Source organism: Pezoporus wallicus, unplaced genomic scaffold (genome assembly GCF_028554395.1).
Source record: "Pezoporus wallicus isolate ANWC-B61680 ecotype Strahan unplaced genomic scaffold, APGP_CSIRO_Pwel_v1 contig_13954, whole genome shotgun sequence".
NCBI lineage: Eukaryota > Metazoa > Chordata > Aves > Psittaciformes > Psittacidae > Pezoporus > Pezoporus wallicus.
The window spans coordinates 2,982,055-3,008,607 of NW_026638000.1; the positions used below are offsets into that span (position 1 = coordinate 2,982,055).

At 41.8% G+C, this 26,553-nt stretch overlaps 1 protein-coding gene across 2 annotated transcripts in view; it reads right to left on the minus strand.

The window, feature by feature from the left end:
- The window catches only part of DOCK1 (dedicator of cytokinesis 1), a 315,270-nt gene that overhangs the window by 258,851 nt on the left and 29,866 nt on the right, over positions 1-26,553 (minus strand). Inside the window, exons 3-17 of one of the 2 annotated variants that reach the window (XM_057408682.1) lie at positions 25,769-25,809; positions 23,739-23,794; positions 22,100-22,196; positions 18,644-18,792; positions 13,877-14,012; positions 12,383-12,540; positions 11,749-11,830; positions 11,184-11,319; positions 10,773-10,845; positions 7,938-8,080; positions 5,476-5,601; positions 3,561-3,685; positions 3,156-3,254; positions 1,937-2,009; positions 150-253 (exon numbers count right to left, since the gene is read on the minus strand). In XM_057408682.1, coding sequence (XP_057264665.1) covers positions 150-253; positions 1,937-2,009; positions 3,156-3,254; positions 3,561-3,685; positions 5,476-5,601; positions 7,938-8,080; positions 10,773-10,845; positions 11,184-11,319; positions 11,749-11,830; positions 12,383-12,540; positions 13,877-14,012; positions 18,644-18,792; positions 22,100-22,196; positions 23,739-23,794; positions 25,769-25,809 — 1,598 coding nt within the window. The remainder of the gene's footprint in view (positions 1-149; positions 254-1,936; positions 2,010-3,155; positions 3,255-3,560; positions 3,686-5,475; positions 5,602-7,937; positions 8,081-10,772; positions 10,846-11,183; positions 11,320-11,748; positions 11,831-12,382; positions 12,541-13,876; positions 14,013-18,643; positions 18,793-22,099; positions 22,197-23,738; positions 23,795-25,768; positions 25,810-26,553) is intronic. The other variant, XM_057408683.1, reaches the window with a different exon arrangement.

A 26,553-nucleotide genomic window follows, 5' to 3' on the forward strand; every position in this document is an offset into this window, starting at 1 on the left:
ATTCAAATGGCACAGTACATATTTAGTAGCTTGATTTAACACAATAGTCTAGAACACATTTTTCTGTGCTATTCTAACAGTAATTCACTAAAAGTCAGGCAGCTCAGCTCCCTACTAAAGAAAGACTAAAGTACCACAAAAAAACCTACCTTGTAAACTATAAGGTCATGTTCTCCATCTCTCAAAGTTGTCCCATCGTATCTCATGAGCTTCACAAATGCCAGGGCAAAGATCTTCTCAGATTTATCTTTGGCTGTGAGAACAAAAAGCAAAACACCACCACATAGAATTAAGGGTTTGATAATGACAAACAGTCCACCTAAACCTCAAAGCCACGGACAGTCTGCAAATGAAGGGCTGTAGTCAAGATTCTCAGATAGGGAAAGTGTAGAAAAATAAGGAGAATCTTTTAAATGCAAGAAAGAGGCAAGAAATGCAAAATGATGTGTAAGAATGTGACCACACCACCGAAACCGCATGTTTAGTATTTCTATATTGAGGCTGTCCTTTTAGAAAGATGGATTAAGGCAACTTTTTCAATGCAAAGCAAATGTGATGCATTTATAATGGTCAGGCTTTTATAAGAAAGGCAGTGCTTTGTACATAGAATAGTGATTTAAACACCAGCACCGAGAATCTCATCGGCACTTTATCATTTGGAGGGAGAACACTAGAACCAAAACAAACTCGATCCATAAGCACAAATGAAGTGTTTCAGTCTCTGAAAGCTGACTCACTCCAGAGCAACATGAACTACAAAAGGCATTCAGTTTGCTCTCGGTGCTCAAAATCATTTCTCAAAAGTTAAACCAAAGTAACAGGGCAAGTAGAAATCACAAAGTTAAGGCTTAAAACCACAAGGAAAGTGCAATCAACCTGGGATAGTCCAAGAAGTCTATGAGAAAGCCCTGCAGCTCTAAGGCACTTAAATCATGGCCAACCTAAACCTTTGAGTTAGCATAAAGGTATTTGACTGTGTAGCACACAATCATGGTTTTACACTCCTGACACTGATTTTTGGCACAGTTTTCATTAGAAAGTATCATTCTTTAAACGAAGGAAATATTTTGTTAATGATCAGTTTGCAAAACATGCAGCTTCAATTAAATAACCACTACAGAGTAATGTGCTACATATTGCACAGATACACGTATGCAAGGAGTATATGTCTTAAAACGCATCCAGTGGGCACTACCTGATTAATGCTTCTGTCTACACATTTATCCTATAGCAAAATGTTTCCTTGCAGATTTAGAAAGGTTTTGCTCTCAAAAGAGTCAGTCCCTGTAATCACTATAAGGAATTAATATTATCACAAACACAGCAAATCTCACACTTTACAACAAAACAACTGTTTGACTGGAAGATGTCGGGTTCTCTCCATCTGATCCTCAACAGCTCAAAGCATTTCAGCAGCCAGCAATGTTACAGGACAGCCGAGGAAACCCATATCTTTTAGACCAAAATTACTTCGTAGAAACCACAGGTCAGTCTGAGAACCAGAAGCAGAAACCAATTTCTTAATAGCTAAATCTTCAGCTACTGATGCTAAGCCTCCTGTAAGCTCTTTTCTATGTTCCTATTTCACACGTGGGGTTGTTAAATATCTTTACTACTCCCTAACCACTTACCTCTAAGGTGCACAACACCACAACCCTCTGAGTTGCTAACTTGAAGCTTTAATTATTAGCCCTTCTATTTGACTTGGAGAAATAAACGGGCAGGGAAGGGAAAACTCGATGTTGATAGGTAAGAGTGAGGAAGATGTAAAGGGAAAAAGAAGCCGACATGCAAACAAAATAAGCAGGCAAAAACCTTACCCTGCACTAAAAGCAATTACAACAGTTAATTACAGATTAAGAACATTATGCCTGTATCAGCAGACTTTGGCACCAGACATTGACAAGAACCCTAATGAAAAGGCTGAATCACTCACAGTCCTGTGATGATCTATGACGGAAAGTGAACCTTAAATGACTGCGGTTCACATCTTCAATGGGGATCGCAACCTTCACACATTGGGGAAGAGGGTGAAGAAAGAAACAGTCAGTACAGTGTGTTCAAATACCATCGACCACTACCAAATCTCAGCTGGACATCTTTCAATAATATGCTCGGAGCTCTCAGGAAGATTAATGGTAGGTACCAGCTTCATTTTGCCATAGAGGACCCTGAAAGGTCACTCCCTAGCAAAATCAGCAATCCTTGCACCAAGAAAGAGAGGAAGGAAACCCCATCCAACCTGGCCTTGAACACTGCCAGGGATGGGGCAGCCACAGCTTCCCTGGGCACCCTGTGCCAGCGCCTCAGCACCCTACAGGGAAGAGCTTCTGCCTAAGAGTTCATCTCAGTCTCCCCTCTGGCAGGTTAAACCCATTCCCCTTGGCCTGTCCCTACAGGCCCTTGTCCCAAGCCCCTCTCCAGGTTTCCTGCAGCCCCTTTAGGCACTGGAGCTGCTCTCAGGTCTCCCCTTCAGGAGCCTTCTCTTCTCCAGGCTGACCCAGCCCAGCTCTCTCAGCCTGGCTCCAGAGCAGAGGGGTTCCAAGTCCATTGCCGCCTCTGGACTGGCTCCAACAGCTCCATGTCCTTCTTGTATCAGGGGCCCCAAAGCTGGATGCAGTACTCCAGGAGGGTTAACACAGTGGTGTGGGGAGTGGCTGTAAGCCCCTTTCCCTGTACATATCCTGCTCCCACTGACTACAGCTAGACAGAATATGTTTCATAAAGCCAACATCAGCCTCCTCTGTAATACTAAAACATGGCATTTAAGTGAAAATGTTATTACCCAAGCAAATCCAGCAAGCTTAAAGCCCAGATCCCAGAACACCGATGAGGTTAACATTACGACAATTATGTTTTAATCTTAATACCCTGCCTCTCCAGGTCAGCTCCAGGCAAATAGAGGTAACCATTCCTAAGCAGATGTTGGAGTTATTGATGCCCCCATAACAGCTGTCCTGACCAAAAGAATGAAACAAAATTCAATATGCAATTAAAATCAAAGCTGTTTTCCAGGAGTTTCTGAAAGCTTTCCTTTTGTCCTGCTAACACTAGCAGTGAATTTGCCTAGTCCTATTTCTCAAGGCTTTCCATTGAAACCTATATTAATTGCACATTAACCCACACAGAGGGAGTTATTGTAACAGTTTCTATACCTTCACAGTCTCAAACCAGCGAGGCTGCTTGACTTGGTAATATATTACTGACTTGTACTCTGAGATGGCTTCATCACCAGCACCAGGAAAAATAACGCTCTTGAAAACACAGAGAAGAGAAAATGTTAATGTCTACCTTAAACGCCACTTTTTCATCCAAATAAACGAAAACATCCATGAAATAGGTCAAAATAAGACAGAATAGCTCATGTTTAGAGCTCCTGATTAATTTAGTATCAAAGTGCATGTGCTGATATATGACAAGTTGTATTCAGATATGATAAAGGAAACAGTTTTGTTGTAAATAAAAATAGGGATTTAAGGTGACATATATAAAGATGTTGAAAAGGCTTAAACAGACGCGAATCAAAACCAAACCACGCCAGACATTCAATACTTTAATACCTCTAATCTTTTGCCATCTTCGTCATACACAGACACCGTAACTTCCACGTTCTTTGCCGTGGTTTTACTGCCTTTGTCAAAATCTCCCTGCACCAACGTGACGTAGATGTCATTACGAACATCACCTGAAAGGAAAAGCAAAGCTCTAAGCAATGTTCACACTATATATAATGATTTGTGAAACCAATGATATGCAGATACTATGACCAATACATTTAGTAACAGCAATTAGACCTATATATGGCAAAACATAAAGCCACGGTAGGTGGACCATTGGGCATTCAAAACTACTAGTACTGGAAAGAGATGTTCAGCTAAAAACTGTGCTGAGACTTCTAAAGTCTGAACCATGAACCCCTAGTGCAGCAAGGTGAATCTAACAAACAAATCACACGCTCTCTCTGGACTCAATCCTACATCATCATGAAGACCATGTAGCACATCACTCAAAAAAACACCTCAGTTCCACTTTGATACAACCTCCTGCATTACTGACTTCAAAGGATCAGTTCCAACACAGCATTAATTTATCCCCCACACAGATACTTTACAATTCAAAAGTATTTAGCAGCCTACAGAGGTCTGTAACTTGCTACATTAGGAAGTGGTTTGATGATTTGCTGCCTCCAGGGTTGCACAGGAAGGTTGTATTTAGCTTTAGGTCCTAAAATGCCCTTCAACTACACCCCAATACTGAAAATTAAATGGGGAAATGGGGAATTCCCAACAGTTTCATAGGCAGATGGCTTATGTGCCAACATATCAGCAGAACAAGTGCACTGAGGCACTTAATACATAGAATCACGTCATGGAACCATGGAACGGTTTGGGTTGGAAGGGACATGAAAGGTCATGGAGTTCCAACCCCCTGCCATGGGCAGGGACACCTTCCACTAGAGCAGCTTGCTCCAAGCCCCATCCACCCTGGATATACAGTAAAACATCTGACAAATGCACAATCAGCAACCACGGGGAATGCTGGAAAAGGGATGGGGTTTGGCAATATCTAATGGATCCTCCAAAGCCCATCAATCCAGAAAAGACAGTGCAGGTTTTCTTCTGTAGGCTGTTACTTTTGGCAGCTTTTATTTTGAGAATCACCATGGTTTGGGTTTGGTTTTGTTTTCATGAACACCAGAACTGAACATCCATGGGATATATGTATGAAAAAGATAATACGGCTTTCTTTCAAATACATTATCCAAATCTAGTACAAACCTTAAAAGACCTAAATATCTCTAAATCAAGCCCATTCACCTGAAAAATCTTTCTGGTTTAGAATCATAGAATAGTTAGGGTTGGAAAGGACCTTAAGATCATCCAGTTCCAACCCCCTGCCATGGCCAGGGACACCTCACACTAAACCATGGCACCCAAGGCTCTGTCCAACCTGGTCTTGAACACCACCGGGGATGGAGCATTCACAACCTCCCTGGGCAACCCATTCCAGTGCCTCACCACCCTAACAGGAAAGAATTTCCTCCTTAGATCCAATCTGAACTTCCCCTGTTTAAGTTTTAACTTGTTACCCCTTGTCCTGTCACTGCAGTGACAGTTTAGTTTTATCACAACAGATGTAAGTTTTATATATGCCTTTGCTAGGAAGGTAAGATAAAGTGTGTCCTTCATATCCATTTTTCACTGGAAAAAAGGAGAATTTCCACTGTCCCTGCGATATCCCAACTTTTGGGGGGTTCTTAAGTTTTATTTATCAATGCAACACATATGGCAGATACTACCCAAGTGTTTTACGTTCATTCTAAATGAGACAAATCCTTTGAAGATCCATTATTTATAATATATATCATACGTGAAATTAATCTTCCTGCCCCTCTCCCCCAAAGCTTCCACACATCCCGAGATCCAAAGAAGGTTCAACTATAACAAAGCAGCGTTAGTTCACACAAGGGCTTACCAGGCATTATAATCTCAGGAAACCCCATTTTCCGAGCCACGGCTGTGGATCTATCCACTAAGTGTGGAAACTCTTTCCTAATCTGGTGAATATCTCCTGGAAGAAGCTTCAAAGTCACCCACAAACCTGTTGTGTAAAAAAAAAAACCACAATTATTAAAGTATTCCCTGCTACTACAGATTGCTTTTTACACAGCCTAGAATGTAAAAACACATTATGGTAACTGCTCTTCATTTACAACAAATAGAAAGTACTTCAAATCATTCAAAACCCCCACTGCTTCAAGCAGAACCAGAAGTACAGCACACATCAGGATGTCAGATTATAGCAGAATTTATGGAAAACTGTAAAAGCTGCACCTGGAAGCTCACTGGATAACAAAAAACATGGGAAATCTGTGCAAGGTAAGGCACTTGGCAGCAATATCAGCTAGGAGGTGTCTTGGTAAGCAGAAGTTAGGCAGGTGCTCAATTCCAGATACATGGGCTTACCAAAGCCAAAATGTTTCTTCATAGTCAATACAAGAGGTCTCCATCCAGGAGAAAACCAAGTTAGCCACAGGCAGGAAAGAGGAAACTCTTTGTTATCAGCTGGACCTATCAAAGTCTGGGCTGCAATATGCAAGTAAGGCATCAAGCCCTTGGCATGAAGCTGGAGTGGCCCAGGGATAATCCCTCCTACACCCAGCACCAGACTTCTCATATTGCAGTCTTCCACATTGAAGTCTTGTGGAAATACAGTTATGAAGTCATTAGCAGCACTGCCTCGAGCTTGTACCTATCCCTGGAACTCTCACGTGCTCTAAAAAAATCTTTATCTTCCACGGGAAGAGAGAGAAGTGGCAACGCTCATTTGAATGGAAAAACTTCAGTATTACAACCAAACAATACTGAGCTGCCAAAGACAGCACCAGCAGCAGATACATACCCTGAATTGATTCACCACCCCCAGGAAGTCGTTTTTACTGCACTGAGCACAAAGAAATCTACAGCATCAGCATTACACAGTTGATATTTTTCTCTTCAGTAGCAGAAGCAGTCACTAAAAAGCTGCTGCTTCCCGGCTAACATGGGGTGCACTTGTAGGAAAAAGAATGATACCCAAGTGAAAAACAAAGCCCAACCCCAAAGTCATCTTACACTTGGCAAAGTGACTGGAAATCAGGTTTATGTATGGAATAAAGACAGCAGACATCTGCAGAGCAATGTCCTAAAATTAAAATCTATGAAAAATAACCCCCAAAATATTCACCTGTAACACAAGTTGTGGGTTATCCTGTTGCACGCACTATTAACTATACATTCATTTGGTATACGTTTAGCAGCTGGCTTTATTTTCTATCAAAATCTATTTTAAAGGCTATATGCTGACCTGTTCCAGAGGTGGCTCTACCAGCTGCTATTCCATTAAACAGTAACTGTACCTACACTGACAGCCCTAGTAACAACTGTTACTGTTCTTCCGTTTCTTAGGAAAAGGTTCTGGAATGAATCAAAAAAGCTCAAATGTTTCCTCCTTTCTGATACACACTGGCCTCAGATACAAAAATGGAGGGTGGGGGGAAGATAGCAGATTAAGTTTTTCTCTTTAGTTTATGGATAATATAAAAATAAGCTTATTTAGATTTTTATTTGCTATTAATTAGTAAAAAATCAGGGAAAATTGGGAACATATTCCTTAGGTCTATTGCTCAGATAGCCCTAGAAGTGATACAGATATTCACATAACAGCGTTTAGTGGCGATTCCACATTGGCTTGCACAATGCCGTATTAATCCCAAGAAAATACTGAAGGTAGTACAATAATAACTGAGACCTCCCACAGTTCACTTTTTAACTGGCAGATACATGATCAAGTGTTGTACACACAACAAAAAAACCCAGATTTGAAGAGATAACTGAGTTTCACATCAGCAGAGCATACACTGAATTACAAGCAGTGACACGAGCAGCTCCTAATTCAAGGTACCAGTGAGGTTCCCTTGCTCTGCTCCATCCTTACCACCTCCAAGCTTGGGCAGTGCAGTGACAGTGGGGGCAATGCCCTGGTCTTCTTCTCAGGGAGCCAAATGCTGCAAGTGCAGCTGCAAAGTGGAAACATAAGGCAAAGGGAAAAGAATATCCCTTCCTTCAGCATTAGGAGGCCAAACTCTACAGCTCAAAAGCCAATTCCTTAAGTCACTGTTTCCAGGACAGAAACATAAAGATGTCCAAGCAATGGACAACGCAGAGAAAAGATGGGAAACCTGTGGAGTTATCATAGGGCAGGGGGAAAAGGTGAAGAGCAGAATAAGCCCTGAAGGACGGGGAACAGGGGAAACAATCCATGCAATCACATATTCTGTTACAAAACAGCAGTGAACAAGGTGATATTATGCACCCTTGATTCCACAATTAAACCCATCACATGTTACACTTGTGTATGTTTTAGACCAGTTGCATAGGAAACATAACAGTACATACCCTGACCCTTGTGGTTAACTTCTTTAGCAGCAATCACTTTGTTTATAACAGTCTGAAGGAAATCATTCTCCCCTGCCACCCTGGGTGAAAAACGGGATGATATGTTCAGCTGCTTGTGTCGAATGGCGTCATCCAACGCTAGCCTGGAGGATGCACATGACGACCAACACCAGGAAACAAAGGGTCACAGAAAACCAGAAGTCACAGTAACAAGGGAACACAAAAGATCGTATCATAGTTGTGACAAAGAGTATTTATTAGTTAACGCAAGACAAAGGACAGGAAAGGTAACAAGAAAGACAGAGGAAGAGCATTAATCAGAAGAGAAGTACAGCACACCTGAGTTGCTACTTCTCCCTTCAGGGACATGCGTGCGCAGGCCCCAGGGATGCTTGGGGAGGAGAGGATGAATGGCTCCCACTTTAAAACCCCCTGGTAAGCAGTGAAAGCCTATACAGGCAGTTTTCTCTTTAATAGATAGAGAGAGAGCAGACTGGCCCTGCAACCCCTCCAGGGTTGCTTCTGTCATTCTGTGGGTTAAGCAGCAGCACACACCACCCAAAGGAAAAGCTACCCTAAATCCCCCAGATAGGGCACAGGAGAAGGAAAGCAGAGAATCCAAACATTGTTAAACTTGATGAATGAAAAGATGGACACTCTCTAAATAAAACAGCAGCATGAAGTGTCATTGAAGTAATCTCGCCAAGTGCTTTTGACTGCCATTGTGGTGGTGGCTAGTGAATGAATACAAGCAAAGATATGAAAACAGGGTTGCGTGTGGTACAATAGTAGCAAAGCATGGAAGGAGGAGAAAAATGGGGCTCATATACGCAGCCTCAGCCTACATTGCAAATAATGGCACCAGGATTTGTGTTCTCACGTTATTCATATTCTTTAGAATATACATTCAGAAGAACATTTTAATTTAGTATAAAAAGAGACATCGAACATCATTTCAAAATCTGATTTATAGCTACACAGAGCAAAAATAAATTGGTGTTAATGGAGCAGAAAACTACATGTTCTATTAGCATCCACTTCCATCCACAGAGGTGCATCATTTTCATTGCACACTTCCACACTCACTGAAAATTAAGCCTGTGATTGTTTAGCACACAATAAATATGTCATGAATGCACTCCTCCCTAAAAACCTCCTGGTTTCCTTCCAGATGGAATGGTACTTGGGATCTCCACATCAGCACCCTGCACACCACTGCCGCATACAAACAAAACCCTTTCAGACAGAAAGCAGAGCCCCCAGCAAGCCTCTCGACATCCTACAGCCTCAGATCACAAGGGCTTCCTGCATTAAGCCTATTTTCCAAAGTAAAGTGAATTTCAGATTACATTATTTCAGGCTTTTTCCTTTTTAATATTATTAAACCCCCTCTGAAAATCAGTTAGTACATGAATTTAGCTCACATAACTAGTTTTGCCTTTTGGAACAGATGGCAATCTAATATTTCATATGAAAGGAAAACCAAGTATTCATATTTTATGCACATTTATTTGACTTCTCTCTCCTACTTTTCCCCATTTCATGGAATGAAAAAAAGGAACTATGAATATGGATGCAGCAGGGTATTTGCCATCTATGCTCTTTTGTTAATACGCTTCTCTGGGCACCCTGTGCCAGCGCCTCAGCACCCTCACAGGGAAGAGCTTCTGCCTAAGAGCTCATCCCAGTCTCCCCTCTGGCAGGTTAAAGCCATTCCCCTTGGCCTGTTCCTACAGGCCCTTGTCCAAAGCCCCTCTCCAGGTTTCTTGCAGCCCCTTTAGGCACCAGAGCTGCTCTAAGGTCTCCCCTTAAGGAGCCTTCTTCTCTCCAGGTCAGACTTGTCAGTACTTTAAAGGAGACAAACTCCATATTTGCTATCAGCCAATTCAGTTATTGTACAATAGTGTCAAACTCCATGTCAGCAACCTTAAGAGTCTGTGGAACTCTAAGGTTCTGTGGAAAGGTTTGTGGTTTTAGATGACTAGAATTAAGACCAGGTCCACATAGTAGATTGGTCTGCTTGGTTCTACGAACCAGCTGTAACAGGTACATGCAGCAGACACATCCTCTCCCTTATCAGTCAACCAAAATACCTGGGGTAAAAGTCTCACATGATGAAGTTGCCCAGAGAAGCTGTGGCTGCCACATCCCTGGCAGTGTTCAAGGCCAGGTTGGAAACAGGGGCTTGGAGCAAGCTGCTCTAGTGGAAGGTGTCCCTGCCCAGGGCAGGGGCTGGAACGGGATGAACTTTAAGGTCCCTTCCAACCCAAACCATTCCATGATTCTGTGAGATTATACAGGAGGTATACCAAACCGTCCTTCAAATTCTCAGCTTTTGTTTGCACTCCAGTTATGGAGTTGCCTTTACTATGAAGTTTTATGTGCTACCAAGAGAAAGATCAATATTACCATTTACTACTCTCACAGAAGTAAGACTCGCGTGGCTGCTGTAGATGTTAGTAACACTGCTGGTCTTTATCAGCCTCTGGCAGATCTAAACCAGCAATGTACTTGTTCTAAGCATTTCACCTCTTACACATGATCATCCTGACATCTTTAAACAAAACGAAATCAAGATTGCAAAACTGGGAACGCGTGCTTTAAAGTCAAGACTTGGAAAAAGAACAGTTTTTAGGGCTATCACTACTGTAAGAGGAAGAAAGATTAGTAAGGACTACTCAAGATAAAACATGACACTGAAATAAATTACCCTCAGAATATCTACAGAACACTTGCTCCAATCAAAAGTTTAGTTTGTTTTAAAAACACCACATTTTAAGTTAAAAATCTTAATTCTTTCCCTTCTGCTTTGTCTTTAACCTATTCCCTACTTACGGCTGGAATGGTATGAAGTGCTGTTTGTCCTCATCGTCAACCTTCCCGTTAATGATGTCAGTAACATCCATCACTGAAAACAAAAGCAAAGTGTACTGAATGAAGTGATCCACATGGCAAGAGGAACGCTGAGGGAATACCCTGCGGGACTGGAAGCAATAGGGACTCAGAAGAGGGATGGACTTATTAACTGTGCAATTTCAGAGGTTTCCTATAGAGTAACATCATATTGCAAGTAACTTTGGCATCTCTAGCTAATACAGGTCCTAGGGGCTACCTTAAACTCTACAATACAGCCATCAGTCTGATTAAATTTGGAACAATTCTGGGTTTATACAACCCCACAAGAGTTTAACACCTAGTTTTCTATGCAAGAACATAACACGACACAGACAGAGCACACACAGTTACCTGCAACTCCAAAAGGTCTCCGCAGCCCTGAAGTCAGTTTTCTCGTGTTGTTGTCCCTCAGCTCCATTCTGCCCACTCGCACAATCTGACAGACAAAACTGATCTTCTCTCTTTTCAGGTCTTTGCTGCCCAGGTCCTAAAAAGAGCACTTTCTTCACGTTACTTTATAATTAATTTCAAATCCCATCTTAGTAGACAGAAGGTTTGCTGCTCAGAATTTGCCTTCACCATGCTACCCTCTAGTACAAGGGCAAAACTCAAGAGTAAAGGAGTTCTTGTAACAGTACTTCAATGGTTTATCTTGACTTCTGTGTAAATTAACTGCTTCAGAGGCCAAACCATTTCCAGCAAGTTAAAATTTCAAAGAGCACCTTTGGGTTTCACCAGGCATCCAGGATATTTAATGGTCACTTATGAGAAGTGTCTCATATGAGCCTTCTCCATGTTCACGACCTGCAGACTTAACTCCACACTGCTTACACACAGCTTACTACATTCCTCAGTTATTCACAAGCTATGAAACCAGGGCTTTACAATCTGCCAGCTGAACCAAGCACACACTTACAGTGAACACTGCTCGCAGGTTATGCAATCTGTCTATGTCTTTAGGGAGTCCACAGCTTGACCATCGCACCAAGTAGTTTTCACTGAAAGAACAATAGTGTGAGGACGCTGTTTAAATGGCTTCCTCGAACATAAGCATTGTAATCAACTTCAAAATTTACAGAAGACCATTTTAAACCCAATCTACTCATCCTAAACTAATGGGTATTTACTTAGAGAAGAGCTGACATTTCCCTTTGTGGGCATCACTTATAAAAAGCAAGCAACAAAGCGTAAGAATCTCTTTAAGGAAGCAGGGGATGTAGAAATCAAACTCTGAGTAGCGCCAAGACTGCTGCTAAGCAAGGGCACACAGCCTTGCAGGTGTGCTCACCTCTCATTTAAGCTCTGCACATGGGGAACCACAGGCACAGCGTAAGGAGGAACAGGGTGACCCTGAAGCATACCCTAGGTGAGGGGATCTGCCTGATGCTGTGCTGAACATGACAAAGAGCCGCTGCACAGCTTCCCAGGTGACCTTGCCCTATGCCTTTCACAGGTGTTTGACTTTCATAAGCCCTTTCATCCCCTAAATCTACCTCGCTACTGTAACTGAGCAAGCACAGATGAGGGAGGACGCTCAGGAGCTCACTAACCTGATGAATTTTGATTCCAGTGGATCATACAGAGACATCAGGACCTCAGCATCTTCTCCTATTTTACAGACTACATTTTTTAAGTTTACAAACAAAGCAAACGAAGGAGTGGCAGCAAACTTCGCTTGTCTGTTGATATCAATATTCTGCTTCTGGGACTGTAATGCAAGAATAGAAGAAACTTAGAGTTGAACTCAGCCTAACAAATATCCCACACCTATAAACCTTTCCTAAAACCCTTCAGACAGAAGGAAGGTTTTCTCTTGAATTTTACTCATGTGGTCTTTGGTTAAATCAGGATTTACAGACTGCATTTTTCTGGATCTGTCTTGAAGTGCCACAGCATAAGGAGAAAGGGAGAGAAGGGTAAGGGAAGAGGGATGTCTTCACTTACTAAAAAGAGCTAAACAAATAGAGGAACAAATAGAGCCTCGAATATATCTCAAGGTACATTCCTCAGCTTACCCACCCTCAGACTTTTGCTCCCATGAACTTTTCACAAGCTACTTCTATAAGGAAGGAGCAGAATGCTGATGGGAAAAGAAAGAAACTGGCTGAGGCAGGGACGAATAAACAAATTTGGATGCAAAAATTCAGTAGTTTAAAACCCACCTAAACTGGAGCATTTTTACACCAAGTTTTGTAATGGCTGCAAGCGTGTGTATGGCCCATGACAACTCAACAGAGCACAGGAGCTCATTACGTGGCACTAATGCACCCATGAGCATCTCCTCAGGAATACCACGCTCCACTAACTGCTGCTGACACACGCAGGACTCCTTACAACAGCAGTGTGCTTCCTTTTAAAAATAAGGGTTTGAATTGCAAAGAGGTTGACTATTTAAGTCACAGAATGCCTTTAGAATAATCCCAGCCTGGTTTGTGTTGGAAGGGATCTTAAAACTTATCCAGCTCCAACCCCTGCCACGGGCAGGGACACCTTCCACTAGAGCAGCTTGCTCCAAGCCCCTGTGTCCAACCTGCCCTTGAACACTGCCAGGGATGGGGCAGCCACAGCTTCTCTGGGCACCCTGTGCCAGCGCCTCAGCACCCTCACAGGGAAGAGCTTCTGCCTAAGAGCTCATCTCAGTCTCCCCTCTGGCAGGTTAAAGCTATTTAAATTTGCCCCTTGTATTCCAACAAACGGATTTCCTGGATTGGCATACAGCAATCATACAGGCATGAGGATATTCTTCTCCTTGAGCCTTTAAAATAAACTCTTATGACAACCTAACATACAAACCTGAAACGCGTGTCTGGTATTAAGACACCGATGTAGTTAACTGAGCAATATAGGTATTAACCATAAATTCTACTATGCATTTAAAGGATGAGAAAGACAATTAAACAGCCCAGACATACAAGTTGTTACTAAAGGATTAAGCCTGGTAACTCTTCATCAACATATCAAATTCTTCATTACCAGTGCTAAAAACAGTCAATTTGCAGTCTTATGTTTGAAATGGAAAAGCTACAGCCCCCAGTGTATCTTACTTTTTCCTCCTGTAGCCTCTCTTCAACTTGCTTGGAAGCAATTTCATGTGCTCTGAACAGGCTAATGGTGCTGGTCTGCTCTGGATCCAAAATGTTGCCATCTTCATCTCTGACAACCAGATCTAAATCAAGAATTCTAAACAGACAAATATGCTTATAAATTAGCAGTGCTCAAATAACTGCTTAAACCCCTCCTTTCCTTAGTTAACCCTGCCATGTGTTTAGCAAAGTCATGCACATGTGAAACATGACAGCAAAAAGCCATTCGATACGTGATGAATCAGTTTAACATGGCATCAATCCCAGAGATAACCGGCTTTGACTGGAAGTCATTTTTCCCCACAGCACAGAAGGAACCCATGTCAATGTAATAGCATAAGAGCTGGAGAAATCGTGTCTTAACTGGATTTGTCTACTCTTCTTGATACATCCAACAGTTTGGACACCCAACCACTACAGTCACACCACACACAAGTTCATTCCATCCCACTCCACACTCTCCTCCAAGGCAGGCATATTCATGAATAAACACCTATGAGATCCAAGCAAACACACTTTGCTTCCCCTTATTTAAAGCAGAGCCAGATTTCTGTCAGTGGGGTGTTAACATCCGTAATTACCTTCTGCAGAGAGGGAGGTTTCTGTCATAATCAAATCCAGCCTTAGGAAAGACCCTTCATGTCTTCCCACATTAGTGCAGTGCTGGCAGCAGAACCAAGGATAAAACAATCAGGTCTACCTTGCTCTGCATTTCCCTGCCTGCTGTCCCCAGGCCGGACCTCTTCACCTCTGAGCCAAATACATGGTCCCTATTTTCTTCCTCTAACTCTGTAGTCACCTCTCATGATGGAGCTGCTGTAACTTTGGGTTTGACATGGGTTTGATGAATGAGCTTAAATCAAACTTGCAGGGTCTGATAAGCCACACAGAGGTTTGCGGTCTATCTGAGAGAAAATCCCCTTTTGACTTGAGAAGAACAGGGGCTGTGGCAGATGAAGACATGCTACGTCTGTTCCCAGAAAGCCAACCATATCCTGGGCTGCATCCAAAGGAGCGTGACCAGCAGGTCCAAGGAGGTGATCCTGCCCCTCTACTCTGCTCTTGTGAGACCTCACCTGGTGCCCCTCTACTCTGCTCTTGTGAGACCTCACCTGGAGCATTGTGTGCAGTTCTGGTGTCCTCAATATAAAAAGGACACAGAACTGTTGGAACAAGTCCAGGAGGCCACGAGGATGCTCAGGGGCTGGAGCACCTCCTGTATGAAGACAGGCTGAGGAAGTTGGGGCTGTTCAGCCTGGAGAAGAGAAGGCTGTGTGGAGAGCTCAGAGCAGCCTTCCAGTATCTGAAGGGGGCCTATAGGGATGCTGGGGAGGGACTCTTCATTAGGGACTGTAGTGACAGGACAAGGGGTAACAGGTTAAAACTCAAACAGGGGAAATTTAGACTGGATATAAGGAGGAAATTCTTTCCTGTCAGGGTGGTGAGGCACTGGAATGGGTTGCCCAGGGAAGTTGTGAATGCTCCATCCCTGGCAGTGTTCAAGGCCAGGTTGGACGAAGCCTTGGGCGATATGGTTTAGCGTAAGGTGTCCCTGCCCACAGCAGGGGGTTGGAACTGGATGATCTTAAGGTCCTTTCCAACCCTAATGATTCTATGATTCTATGATTTGGAAAATCACTCCTTACCCTCCTTGACGAGAAGGAAGCCTGGAGGTGTTAAAAAAGCCTTGAGCAAGGTCAATACACAAACCCCTTCAAATCATTGCACTGCATTCATTCAAAGGAGGATGAACATCACTCAAGTTGCAGAGTGCAAGCAGCAGCTTGTTAAGAAACACCTCTGAAGTTCCACACTGCAATTGGACCTCATCCCAGCCTGGTTTGGGTTGGAAGGGACCTTAAAGCTCATCCAGTTCCAATCCCCTGCCATGGACAGGTCCACCTTCCACTAGAGCAGCTTGCTCCAAGACACGTCCAACCTGGCCTTGAACACTGCCAAGGATGCAGGGTTCAAGGCTTTGCCACAGCTTCTCTGGGCAAAGTCACAACACACTTTAAAGCATCCCTGGATCTCCAAGCTCCCAGGTTAATTTTCTAGGGAGAAAATGGTTTCATCATCAAAACTAAACAGATAAACAGCCAAAATCATCTTGCTCCTCCCTACTACTGATCCCTGGACAGCAGCCACAGCAGGAGATAGACACATTGACCACTGGCATGGTGACTGCCAGGTGGGATGAACAAAAGCAGAATCCTTCTGTAGAAGACACCAGCCTGGACCAGAGGAAAAGCGGCTCAGAAGTTTAGAGAGAGCAATGACCCAGGCTGCCACACACCAACAGGACACAAACATCTGCACAGACTGTCAAATAAACAGCAGCAAAGCCTGCTTTGATTTTATTTCTTTGTTTTATCCTTTTAACTTGCAAATGATGCTTGGAAAGATTTACAAGGGTTTTTTTTCCTAAGTGTCCCAGTTACAGAGTTTTTGCAACTGAACAGAAAAGATGTTTTCACCACAAAATTACCTGACCCAATTTCAGAAAAACATTAAAAATAAAAATTCCTAAGACTCCTTTTACTTCTTCTGTTATTTTGACAGCATGCAGTGAAACTGTTGGCTTTATTTATAGAAACAAAATATCTGATTTATAAATCTGCTCTTCACAAAGCAAGGAAAAGTGAGGATATGATTAGATCAGGAAACATTTATAAAACACATGATGATTTCATTCTGTCTGGATATTGAAATCATAGAATCAGGATGGTTTGTGTTTTACAGGACCTTAAAGCTCCTCCAGCTCCAACCCCTGCCACGGGCAGGGACACCTTCCACTAGAGCAGCTTGCTCCAAGCCCCTGTGTCCAACCTGGCCTTGAACACTGCCAGGGATGGGGCAGCCACAGCTTCTCTGGGCACCCTGTGCCAGCACCTCAGCACCCTCACAGGGAAGAACTTCTGCCTTATACCTAACCTGAACTTCCCCTGTTTCAGTTTAAACCCATCACTCCTTGTCCTATCACTACAGTCCCTGATAAAGAGGAAACTTCATCATATATGTTTACTTTAGACAAAAGTGAATGTAGGACACATTAGAAACTTGGTATCTTCCAGACATGAATTTACTCACCAGTTAAAATCCACTTCCCTCCACAGAGAATATTCTGATCACTTTAGTTCATCAGCACATTAGGCATATAAAGTACAGCACAAGACGTGCCGTTGTATCTGAACACTGAGCGTCTGGAGGTTGTTGAGAGTAACTTTAAGAAACTCCTTAAGCAGATGGTAAAATCAAGTAGCCAAACTCATATCATTAACAACATCTGGTTAATTGTCTACTGAGGTACCAGAGTCCATATCTTGGATTATAAATGGTAATTACTGACTGAATGCAGTTACTGATGATATTTTGATATTTCTGGTTGTAATCACAGCTTTTGCTGGTAAAGTGGGTGAGCAGAAATAGTGCAAGTTTGGCACTTCTTAAGGAATGAAGCACTAATAGCTGAAATCCAATGAGTTATTTACATCATAAGGAGGCTGAAGACTGGCTGGCCAAAAGCTTTTCCAGTCCCCAGGTGCTCAGTAATACAAACATGCTCCTCAGTATTCAAACTACTGCTTCTGGTTGAAGAGTGAGACATGATATCTCATTTTAAATCATAATGGAAAGTCATAAACGCATATAGAGAACTTGGGACCTAAAACTTGTAGTTAAAAAAGAACTTTGCTCAAATCTTGAGCATTGTTTGGAGAGTTAATACGTCTGAACTACTAACGTATGCAACCCATACTGCTGTCTTTTTGGGTGGATGTTTCCTTCACAATTTCCATTCTCTTCTGTTAAACAGACACTTTGTTTTATCAAATCTGCCTGTTAAGATTCTGGTCCAAGCTGGATACTATGCAAGTAGAGGAACAATGAGCTTAAATGGTATTTCTGAGCCAAATCCTTCAACATCACATTATAGCTAAGTGACTTCAGGGCACATGCGGCTGGTGGTGATGAGAAGCCAACAACTGTTGATGCTGCAGAAGCCAGTTTCAATTGTATTTTGAACGGAGGCAATATTTGCACTTCTCAGTTGACCTTAAAAATTACAGCTTCTTACCAGTATCAAATTAATAATGTCATGAAGGAAAAGAGTTATATATGGATTCCCCTTTACATACTACAATTTCTACTATATATGTATAGGAGAAAATATGCTATACCAACTTCATTCTTTATCTTGCTGTAAAAGCACTGTTAATACACTATTACACCTCCATAAATACAGGGATAAGAATCCTGCAAGAAGCCACTGACAGCTAATGCATATTAGAATCATAGAATAGTTAGGGTTGGAAAGGACCTTAAGATCACCCAGACCTTAAGATCACCCAGTTCCAACCCCCCTGCCATGGGCAGGGACACCTCACACTAAACCATGGCACCCAAGGCTCTGTCCAACCTGGCCTTGAACACTGCCAGGGATGGAGCATTCACAACCTCCCTGGGCAACCCATTCCAGTGCCTCAGCACCCTCACAGGAAAGAACTTGCTCCTTATACCCAATCCAAACTTCCCCTGTTTAAGTTTTAACCCTTTACCCCTTTTGTCCTGTCACTACAGTCCCTAATGAAGAGTCCCTGCCCAGCATCCTCATAACCAAAGGCAGGAACTCCTGTATTTTAGAAGACCAAAGTTAATGAGCTATAGTCAAATATTACACATCCTGATGTGGTTTTAGGCATCAACACGTGGAAAACAGTGCTCACAAACCTGTTGCCATAATCGATCTTGGCTGTCACTTTCTTTTTCAGTTCCTTGAGCTCATCTTGGGGTAAGGTCCCAGAGAGTATTTGAGATCTCCACTCAATAAGATCGTATATCATGTGCCGCACACTGCGAAACATCTCTCTGTTATCCTGCTGTTTGGAGGAAGAAGATGGGTGGAAGTTAGTTCTGAAGTCTAGTGAGCACCTTTTGTATGCCTATCATAAATTGCAATTATAAAATATTAACTTCAGAAGGGTAAGAGTCTACAAACAGCTCTAAAATAGGAGCCTTTCTATAGCACAGAACACTGAACACTCTTACACTCTGTTTTAGGTATCTAAATAAGTGTAAATGCTTGTGTGTTTTACCTTAAAACCTGAGTAATACTGTATTCAGAACAGGCATTCAAGGAAAAGGTATCTTTTCTTGGTTCAAAGAGTAACTTTCTTCAATGACCCTCTACACTAAGCAGAACAGCACTAAAAATGATGCATTTTAGCAGGAAGAGGCTCAAGTTCTGCGATACTCCATCTGCAGCAGATTAGAGCCCTTCCCCCTGGATAAGCTTTCAGAATAACACTTTAAAATGCCCCGGTGTGTAATGCCAAGTGCATCATCATCCTATGAGTCCACAGGTAAGAGCTGAGGGAAAGGGAATAACCAGGAAAGCACTAAGCCTTCTAGGAAGTGAAATACCTCAATTGTTTATAAAGGCTGGAACAATGGATATTAAATCATGCCAGCAGCATACACCGACTTTCCTTGGCAGCGTTCTGCTAAGCTAGGACACAGGAAGATAAAGTTCCAGACTTACAATGGAAAGAACCTCTTTTCCAGAGTGTTTTCTACATGCATTTGAAAGCAAAAGACCAGACCTTTAACCACAGAACACCGTGGACAGTGCACATACACAACAATTTTGCCTCAAACAAACGATACCACACAAAACTGAAGTTGCAGAACAACAGCCTTCCTATTTTTATTGTGAAAGATGTCAAGACAATGCAGAGGCTCTGAATGCTTTGATCTTACCCAGAAGCAGACTCTTGCCATCTTCATAACCCTTCAAATCTAGGCCATTAGTTCAATACACTCTTAACAACAATACATCTTTCTAAACACCCTACATCAAGGAATTACTCAAGCTATACGTAGCTGCCTTCCTTTCAGGTGACACCTGGGCCTTATGTGACTGAGAACAACTGGAATGGTTAAAATAAAACTCTCCACTATCCATAAAAGACAACGCAAAACTGCAGAAGGTGCAGGAAAAGACTGTAACGACTTGGACTTGGGAGGGGAAAACTGTGAAACTTAAAGACTGCAGTCTGTTCAGATTATCAAAAAGCTGATTTGATTATAGTGTGAGAACCTTCACAGAGAGAAAATACCCATTATTAAAAGCTCTTTAATGTAGCAGAGAAAGACACAACAGGCACATATGGCTGGAAGCTAAATACAGACACATCCAAATGGGAAAGAGTTTCATGATTTCCAATGCTGCAGGCAATCGTGAACCAGTGAGATAAAGAACATGCCACGTCCTCTGCTATCTGAAAAGCAAAACAATGCCTATGCAATATTCAAACGCAATTACAAACAGAATAAAGGAATAAATGTGGCAATTTAATGATTTCTGGTACTGATGTGGACAAGACAAAATATCTCTTTAGTCTGCAAACTGACCAGTTTGTAAGCAGCTGCTTCCAGTAAACCAAATCTGCCTTGAAAACACAATCCCAGTGCACCAATGCTCCTTTTGGCCACTATCCACGTTCAATTAATCTAACAGATAGCCTTGAGATATAGGTACTATAAACTCATTAAGTGATCCAGCTACTTGGAGTAAAGCTGTAACAGGGATTGGAACCCTTTCCCCTGCCAAATTGATGAAACTGGTAGGCTCACACCTTGCATGCTCTTGAATTCAAAGTTGCCAGCACTGCTGAAGTATCTTTTAGCTGTTCATGTGTCTTCATGGAGGTAAATGCATGACAAATGAGATGTTAAACATTAATGGTTAGAACAACTGATTGTCACACCAAGGGAATTTTACAGTTTCCTAAGAGCTACTGCTATCAAAACCACACAGAAGTCTTGGGAAGGAAACGTCCAATTCCCTCCTTATTTAAGTACACCACAACCAAGCCTTGTACAGTTCTGCAAGTGGAATTTCTTTAACATTAAACAATAGCAGATTTCATACTCAGGATAATCCCCACAAAAAGACATCAGGGTCAAAATGCAATCCTCAACAGCACACAGCAGTGGAGCAGAGGGCAGAGCTATTCCCAGTCCCCTCTCAAGCTCCTCCTGGTTTGCTTCTGCCCATTGACTTCTTCCTTGCGCCTCAACACAACCTCTCTAGTATTAAAACTCTCTAACACATTAATCTGCCTCTCCTCATATATTACCTTTCTCTCATCTACTGCAATTTTACATCACTTCCAGCTTTTTTAATCTTTATTTTCATGGACACAATCAAAGGCCACATTAGTCAATACACACATCTTAATTTCCAGCTTGAGCTTTTATAATAGAAGATTTTAAACACGCTTAAAGGATACAGAGACTTGACATTAAACCTTACTTTATATACAAGACTTCCCATGTTCCCATTACCTTGTTACAGTGACTTTACAATGAGAACACGAGTAGTCTGAGCTATGGTACCTCACACCCTACAGCATGCTGCTGTTTTCCATCTGAACTGTACTTTTAACCACACATTTGAACACTATTTAAACCTTACAAGCACTTTCATATGTGTAGTTTAATGGCTATTGTATCTCTATTATCCCATCTGAGGTACTATCAATGCAAATGCTTATTGCTATGAATTTCTAACAGTAATTCTTATGTGCTTGGAACTTCAGCATATGAAAATAGTCAGGTAGGTAACTTGAGATCAGGATAACTTAGAACAACCAACTTCAAGCACAAGAATACCGAGGTAAAAGGCCTTTTCAAAGGTATAAGCTTACACCCACAAATTAGAAGTCAACTACTCAATCCTTTCCTAACCCAGACCAACAACCTTAAGAACTGCCCTTCATCTCTCTGATACAATTCTATGTCAGATTTTTCCAGATATCTGACATATGATACAGATATAAGACATATACATCTTAAAAATCCAACTTTTGTGCAATAGTACCCTAAGAAAAATGGGTCATAACTGCTCAACAAATTATTGCCAGAACAAGGCAACGCTCTAAAAAACTGATTTTGCAGAAGAAACACACAGTATTTGAGAAAACACTCAAAAGAAACACTACTGAGATTTGTGCCTTAACATAGGAGATGCTAAACAGCTTTCCAGCAATAAAAGTAGGCTTTAGAACAGCAACAGAAGTGGAATTTCATTACTAGTTCCTTCGTGCTTCTGACTGTACCTACCACAGCATCACTCTTCTGGTAAACCATATTCTATTGCAAATGTTTTATATTGATACTTACAACATATAACTGGCGCCATATTATGGACCATTCCCGCAGCGTTGTGGTAACCTCCTGAATCAAAGGGAGCTCGTTGGGTATCACCGTTTCATGTTGTCTTAAGAGGGAGAGAAAAGTTTGAATTAAGCAGCAGTTTTGGGTAGAGTGGCAGGATCACTCTTAAGGAACTCTTGATTTCCAAAGACAACCCAATAATGGCAGTGTTGAAAACAACACTGCTTATAAATTTGGAAGTTAATATTACAGAATCACAGAATCCCAGCCTGGTTTGTGTTGGAAGGGACCTTAAAGCTCCTCCAGTTCCAACCCCTGCCACGGGCAGGGACACCTTCCACTAGAGCAGCTTGCTCCAAGCCCCTGCGTGCAACCTGGCCTTGAACACTGCCAGGGATGGGGCAGCCACAGCTTCTCTGGGCACCCTGTGCCAGCGCCTCAGCACCCTCAAAAGCAACCGAGCTGAAAGCCAGATATACACAACCCACAGTGCCCTGAGATTAACGTGCAATTGTTTTCCATCATACTGGTCTTGCAGAGAAAAATTAAGCATGGAAGTCATCACCATTGAGTTTTTGTGCAACTCGTTTTGAAATGATGTGCCATGAAAGTAAGAAACAACAGCTAGATCTTTTAATATTTCACAAGTGGGGTACTTAAAGGCAGTTCTGTAATCAGCAAGAAAGATGTCATTATGCAGCAATCTCATGATTAGTAGTTCGATCATTTACATATTTAACAGTGGATAAAAATAAATCGGGCACAAAGGAATATAATACTCGAATCCTGTTTCACTCCATTTCCTGGCTAATTATTTATTAATTTCACTCCACTTTTTATTTTATTTTCCCTGGGATTTGTTGGAGGTTTTTTCCCCTGTTTTTTAAACTAAACTTTTCCACCAACATTGGGAACTTTCACATCCCTGTCCAGCAAAGCTGATTTGATAAATAAACATCCCGACTCTAACAGCTGTTGAGTGACAAAAACCAGCCCACACTGTTTAGTGTCACACACATAAGGAGCAGGAGAATCAGAAAATGAACAATTTAATGGAACTCCCTGGTAGGTCAGAAAGCAATGCCTGGGTAATGGCCTTCAGTGAGGAGTCCAGTCTACAGCATTCACCGAAGAAGGAATTAAGACACTACTTAAATTTCATCTGCATAAGAGAAAGGTATGCCATATCAAAGGCCTCTTGGTGTATTAAGTGTACCAAGCAGAAGCCATAAGACTCAAGGGCTGGAAGAAGCTGGGAAAACTGAAATCAGAACTAAAGCAGAGGGCAGGGTGTGCAGGGAGTTAATGTAGGGAATTCTTAATCCCGAGAGTAATAAAAGTTATAAAGAAAAGTGGGAAATTATTAATTCTTCCAAAATGATTACATGAATATAGACAAAGTTATGCTTTAGCTCAACTACACGACAGTGCGGATAAGGACAGCGCTAGCCAGAAGCACTGGTGAGGACAGCACCTTCAAACTTGAGGCGACTTACCAAATTAAAGCACTGCCATAAAGAAATCCACAATTTCGCCACCAGCTCTTTAACTGACTGGGAATAAATGTAAATTACCTGATAATACACCAAAATTACACCTATACAAAGAGGAAAATTGATTCTTATTATCCTCAAATCAAACTTACCCTTTGCCTTCAACTATTGCTTCCTTAAGATGAATATAGGAGGCAGGAAATATGCCCTTTGAGAGGGAGAGAGAGGAAAAAAGATGTTTTAAATATGTTACACATAACATAGTTGCATCTATTACCTAAAAATATGCCCAGACTCATTGCCAGGGCTGCATCCTCTTGAGCATCAGAAGAGTTGTGTTGGGTGTTCTGGGGTTTTTTAATGTATATTTAAGCTTTATTTGCATGTCTTTTCAACAAGCTGTTATTGTACCCTTGCCAAATACAAACTTAAGTGGTTTTAATCCCATCTTCACTCTATTAAAGAAAACAGGAGACACCCCCTGCCAATAAGTGGCCTTGCAAAGAGGTGTTTCCTCCCCCAGCTCAAGATAGTTCGTCACTGTTCTCTAGGTCCCTGGATGATACCTGCTATGAAAATTAAGGCAGCTTTCCATTTCAAAGGGTGAAAGAAACAGGACTTGACATAGACTTAACTCCAAAATGACTTTTTGTCTGTAATCCAGGTCTGCTGCTTGCTTTTCCTCTTATCTAACCAAGCTTCCTTATGTAATGTACTGTGTTCTACCACCAACCTATCACGTTAGTGCTGCAAGCAAAAAACCTCTTCAGATAGAATTGCAAAAAACCCAGAACTGCTTTCCTTGAAAAAAAATGTTCTAAATTAATCAAGATTCCAGAAATACAATAATATTTTCAAAATAGTGTAAGCTCATATTCAAAAAGTAACTCAAGCCAAGGTGAGAAAGTTCCTTCACCTCACTGTTTGAGGCAGTAGTTCAGCTTTCTTTCTTTGGTTTGGGTTGGAAGGGACCTTAAAGACCACCTATTTCCAAGCCCTTATCATGGGAACATGGAAACATAAAGCCTTAGAAAGCAACAAAAACTAGGGGGCTGGGGCTGAGTCTTTTTGTCCCAGTAAAAGAAAGCAAACGCTGCGTTTAGCAGCAGTCAGACAAATGCAGCAACACGTGGGATTCATTTAAGCCAAGAAGACTGCCTAACTGCTTCTTAGGCTGCACAAGGCATGTTCATGAAACACACTGCATAAGAGATTTAGTGTATTTCCAAGAAAAGAAAAATGTCAGAACAGAACAGGCCTGGGTAGGAAATGGGTGGGATAAACCACACAACTCAGCTCTGTAGTCCTAAGCATGCAGGCGCAACACAAAATGCACCTCTGTAGGCAAACATTACATTTCAAGTGGTTCATTTGAAGTGGAAAAAGATGCAGAATCAGAAGGCATTTAATTCTGGTTAATTACTACTATAAAAGAAAATGCTCAAAAACTAAAATGCAAAGTTACAACCAGTATTTGTGATGTTTCTTTTTATTCCAGCGAGGCTGCTATAACAGCAACCCTTTATGTATACTGAAAGCCTACCAACGAGGCAAAATTACACTGGAGAAGGCTATTCCTCCTGAAAATCACAATGTAGAGCCCCATATCACTTTGCAAAGTGCAGTTGTGTTTTATGAGTAAGACATTATTTAACAGACAGCAATGCAAAGTGGCAGCCTCTAAACAGATCAACTGGAACATTAAAGTTCTGAACTTACTGAGGCAAAGGCAGAAAACAAGCTGATGCACATCAAGTAGCTGTACATATATATAGGTACAGCTATGTATATATGTATACATATATATGCTCTTCTTCCTATACATACTTTCTTCTCTATATATTCTTTTTATACATATCCTCTTCTTCCTGCACCTATATATATGTAGAGATATATATGCACATACATAGCTGTATATATGCATATTTTTGCAATTTAAACTGCACAAACTAGGTATCCAACACAGATTTTTGGGCCTAAAATAAGTTACAATTAACTTAAATTCACATTTACAAGAGGTCGAGGCACACAGGTAGGTAGTAGAGATCAGTGGACACGTGGTGAACCGTTCCCATGCTGTGCCATAAACACACACCAAGATCTCCATTACAGCAACACACCCAATGCCATAATACGTATCTATCCAAGAGGAAAAAGAGCATCCCACTCCTGCAGCACTCACCTTCTTGGACTTTTTTCTTAGTGTGTAACCTCTGTACCAACCTAGGAGGGAAAAACAAGGAAAAAGCATTAAAAAGGTCATTAATGTCACCTACAAGCTGCACCTTCTCAGCTCAACAGCATCTTGACATGCCTTCTGGTCATGGCAACATGCACAGCCCACCTGAAGTTCTCTGGGGGACGAATATCCAAACAAGTCATGCTGGAGGCTATAAAAATGAAACTGATGGCAAAGACATGACAAAGATGGCATTTTCCATGATGTATTTAATTGTCATTCCTTTAAGTTTGATTACAATGTTCCAACATAAAACAAAACCAACTGAAGAGTGTTAAAACCAAACAAGTCAATCAGTACATTTTTGTAAAGTTAAAACCTATGCAAGTCCCAGAAATTACAAGTTTCCAAATGTGGATCGGCTGTTTGTCATCCCAGCAGAAAACAAGGATACTTTGGGATTTATGATTCACCAAAATAGGAAAGCACAGAGCCCTACAGCCCTAATTCATTATAAAGCAGAACATCCATCTCGCAGCACCCCCAGTGCTGCCTCATCATTCAGCCAGTGCCACTCTACCAGGCAGGTGGCCATGTCTGGAAAACATGCCCCATTTATTGCACTCCCAAGTTCAGGACGCATCTGCAAGCAATCACCATTACTGCTTTTAGCGTTTCTGCAGCCATCACATTCCAGTGCGGCTGGATAACCAAAGCAAACCCAAAACCCTACAAATGGTGGTTGTTTTGCCTCATGGAAGATCCAGTGCCAGGGAAAGCGGATGAGA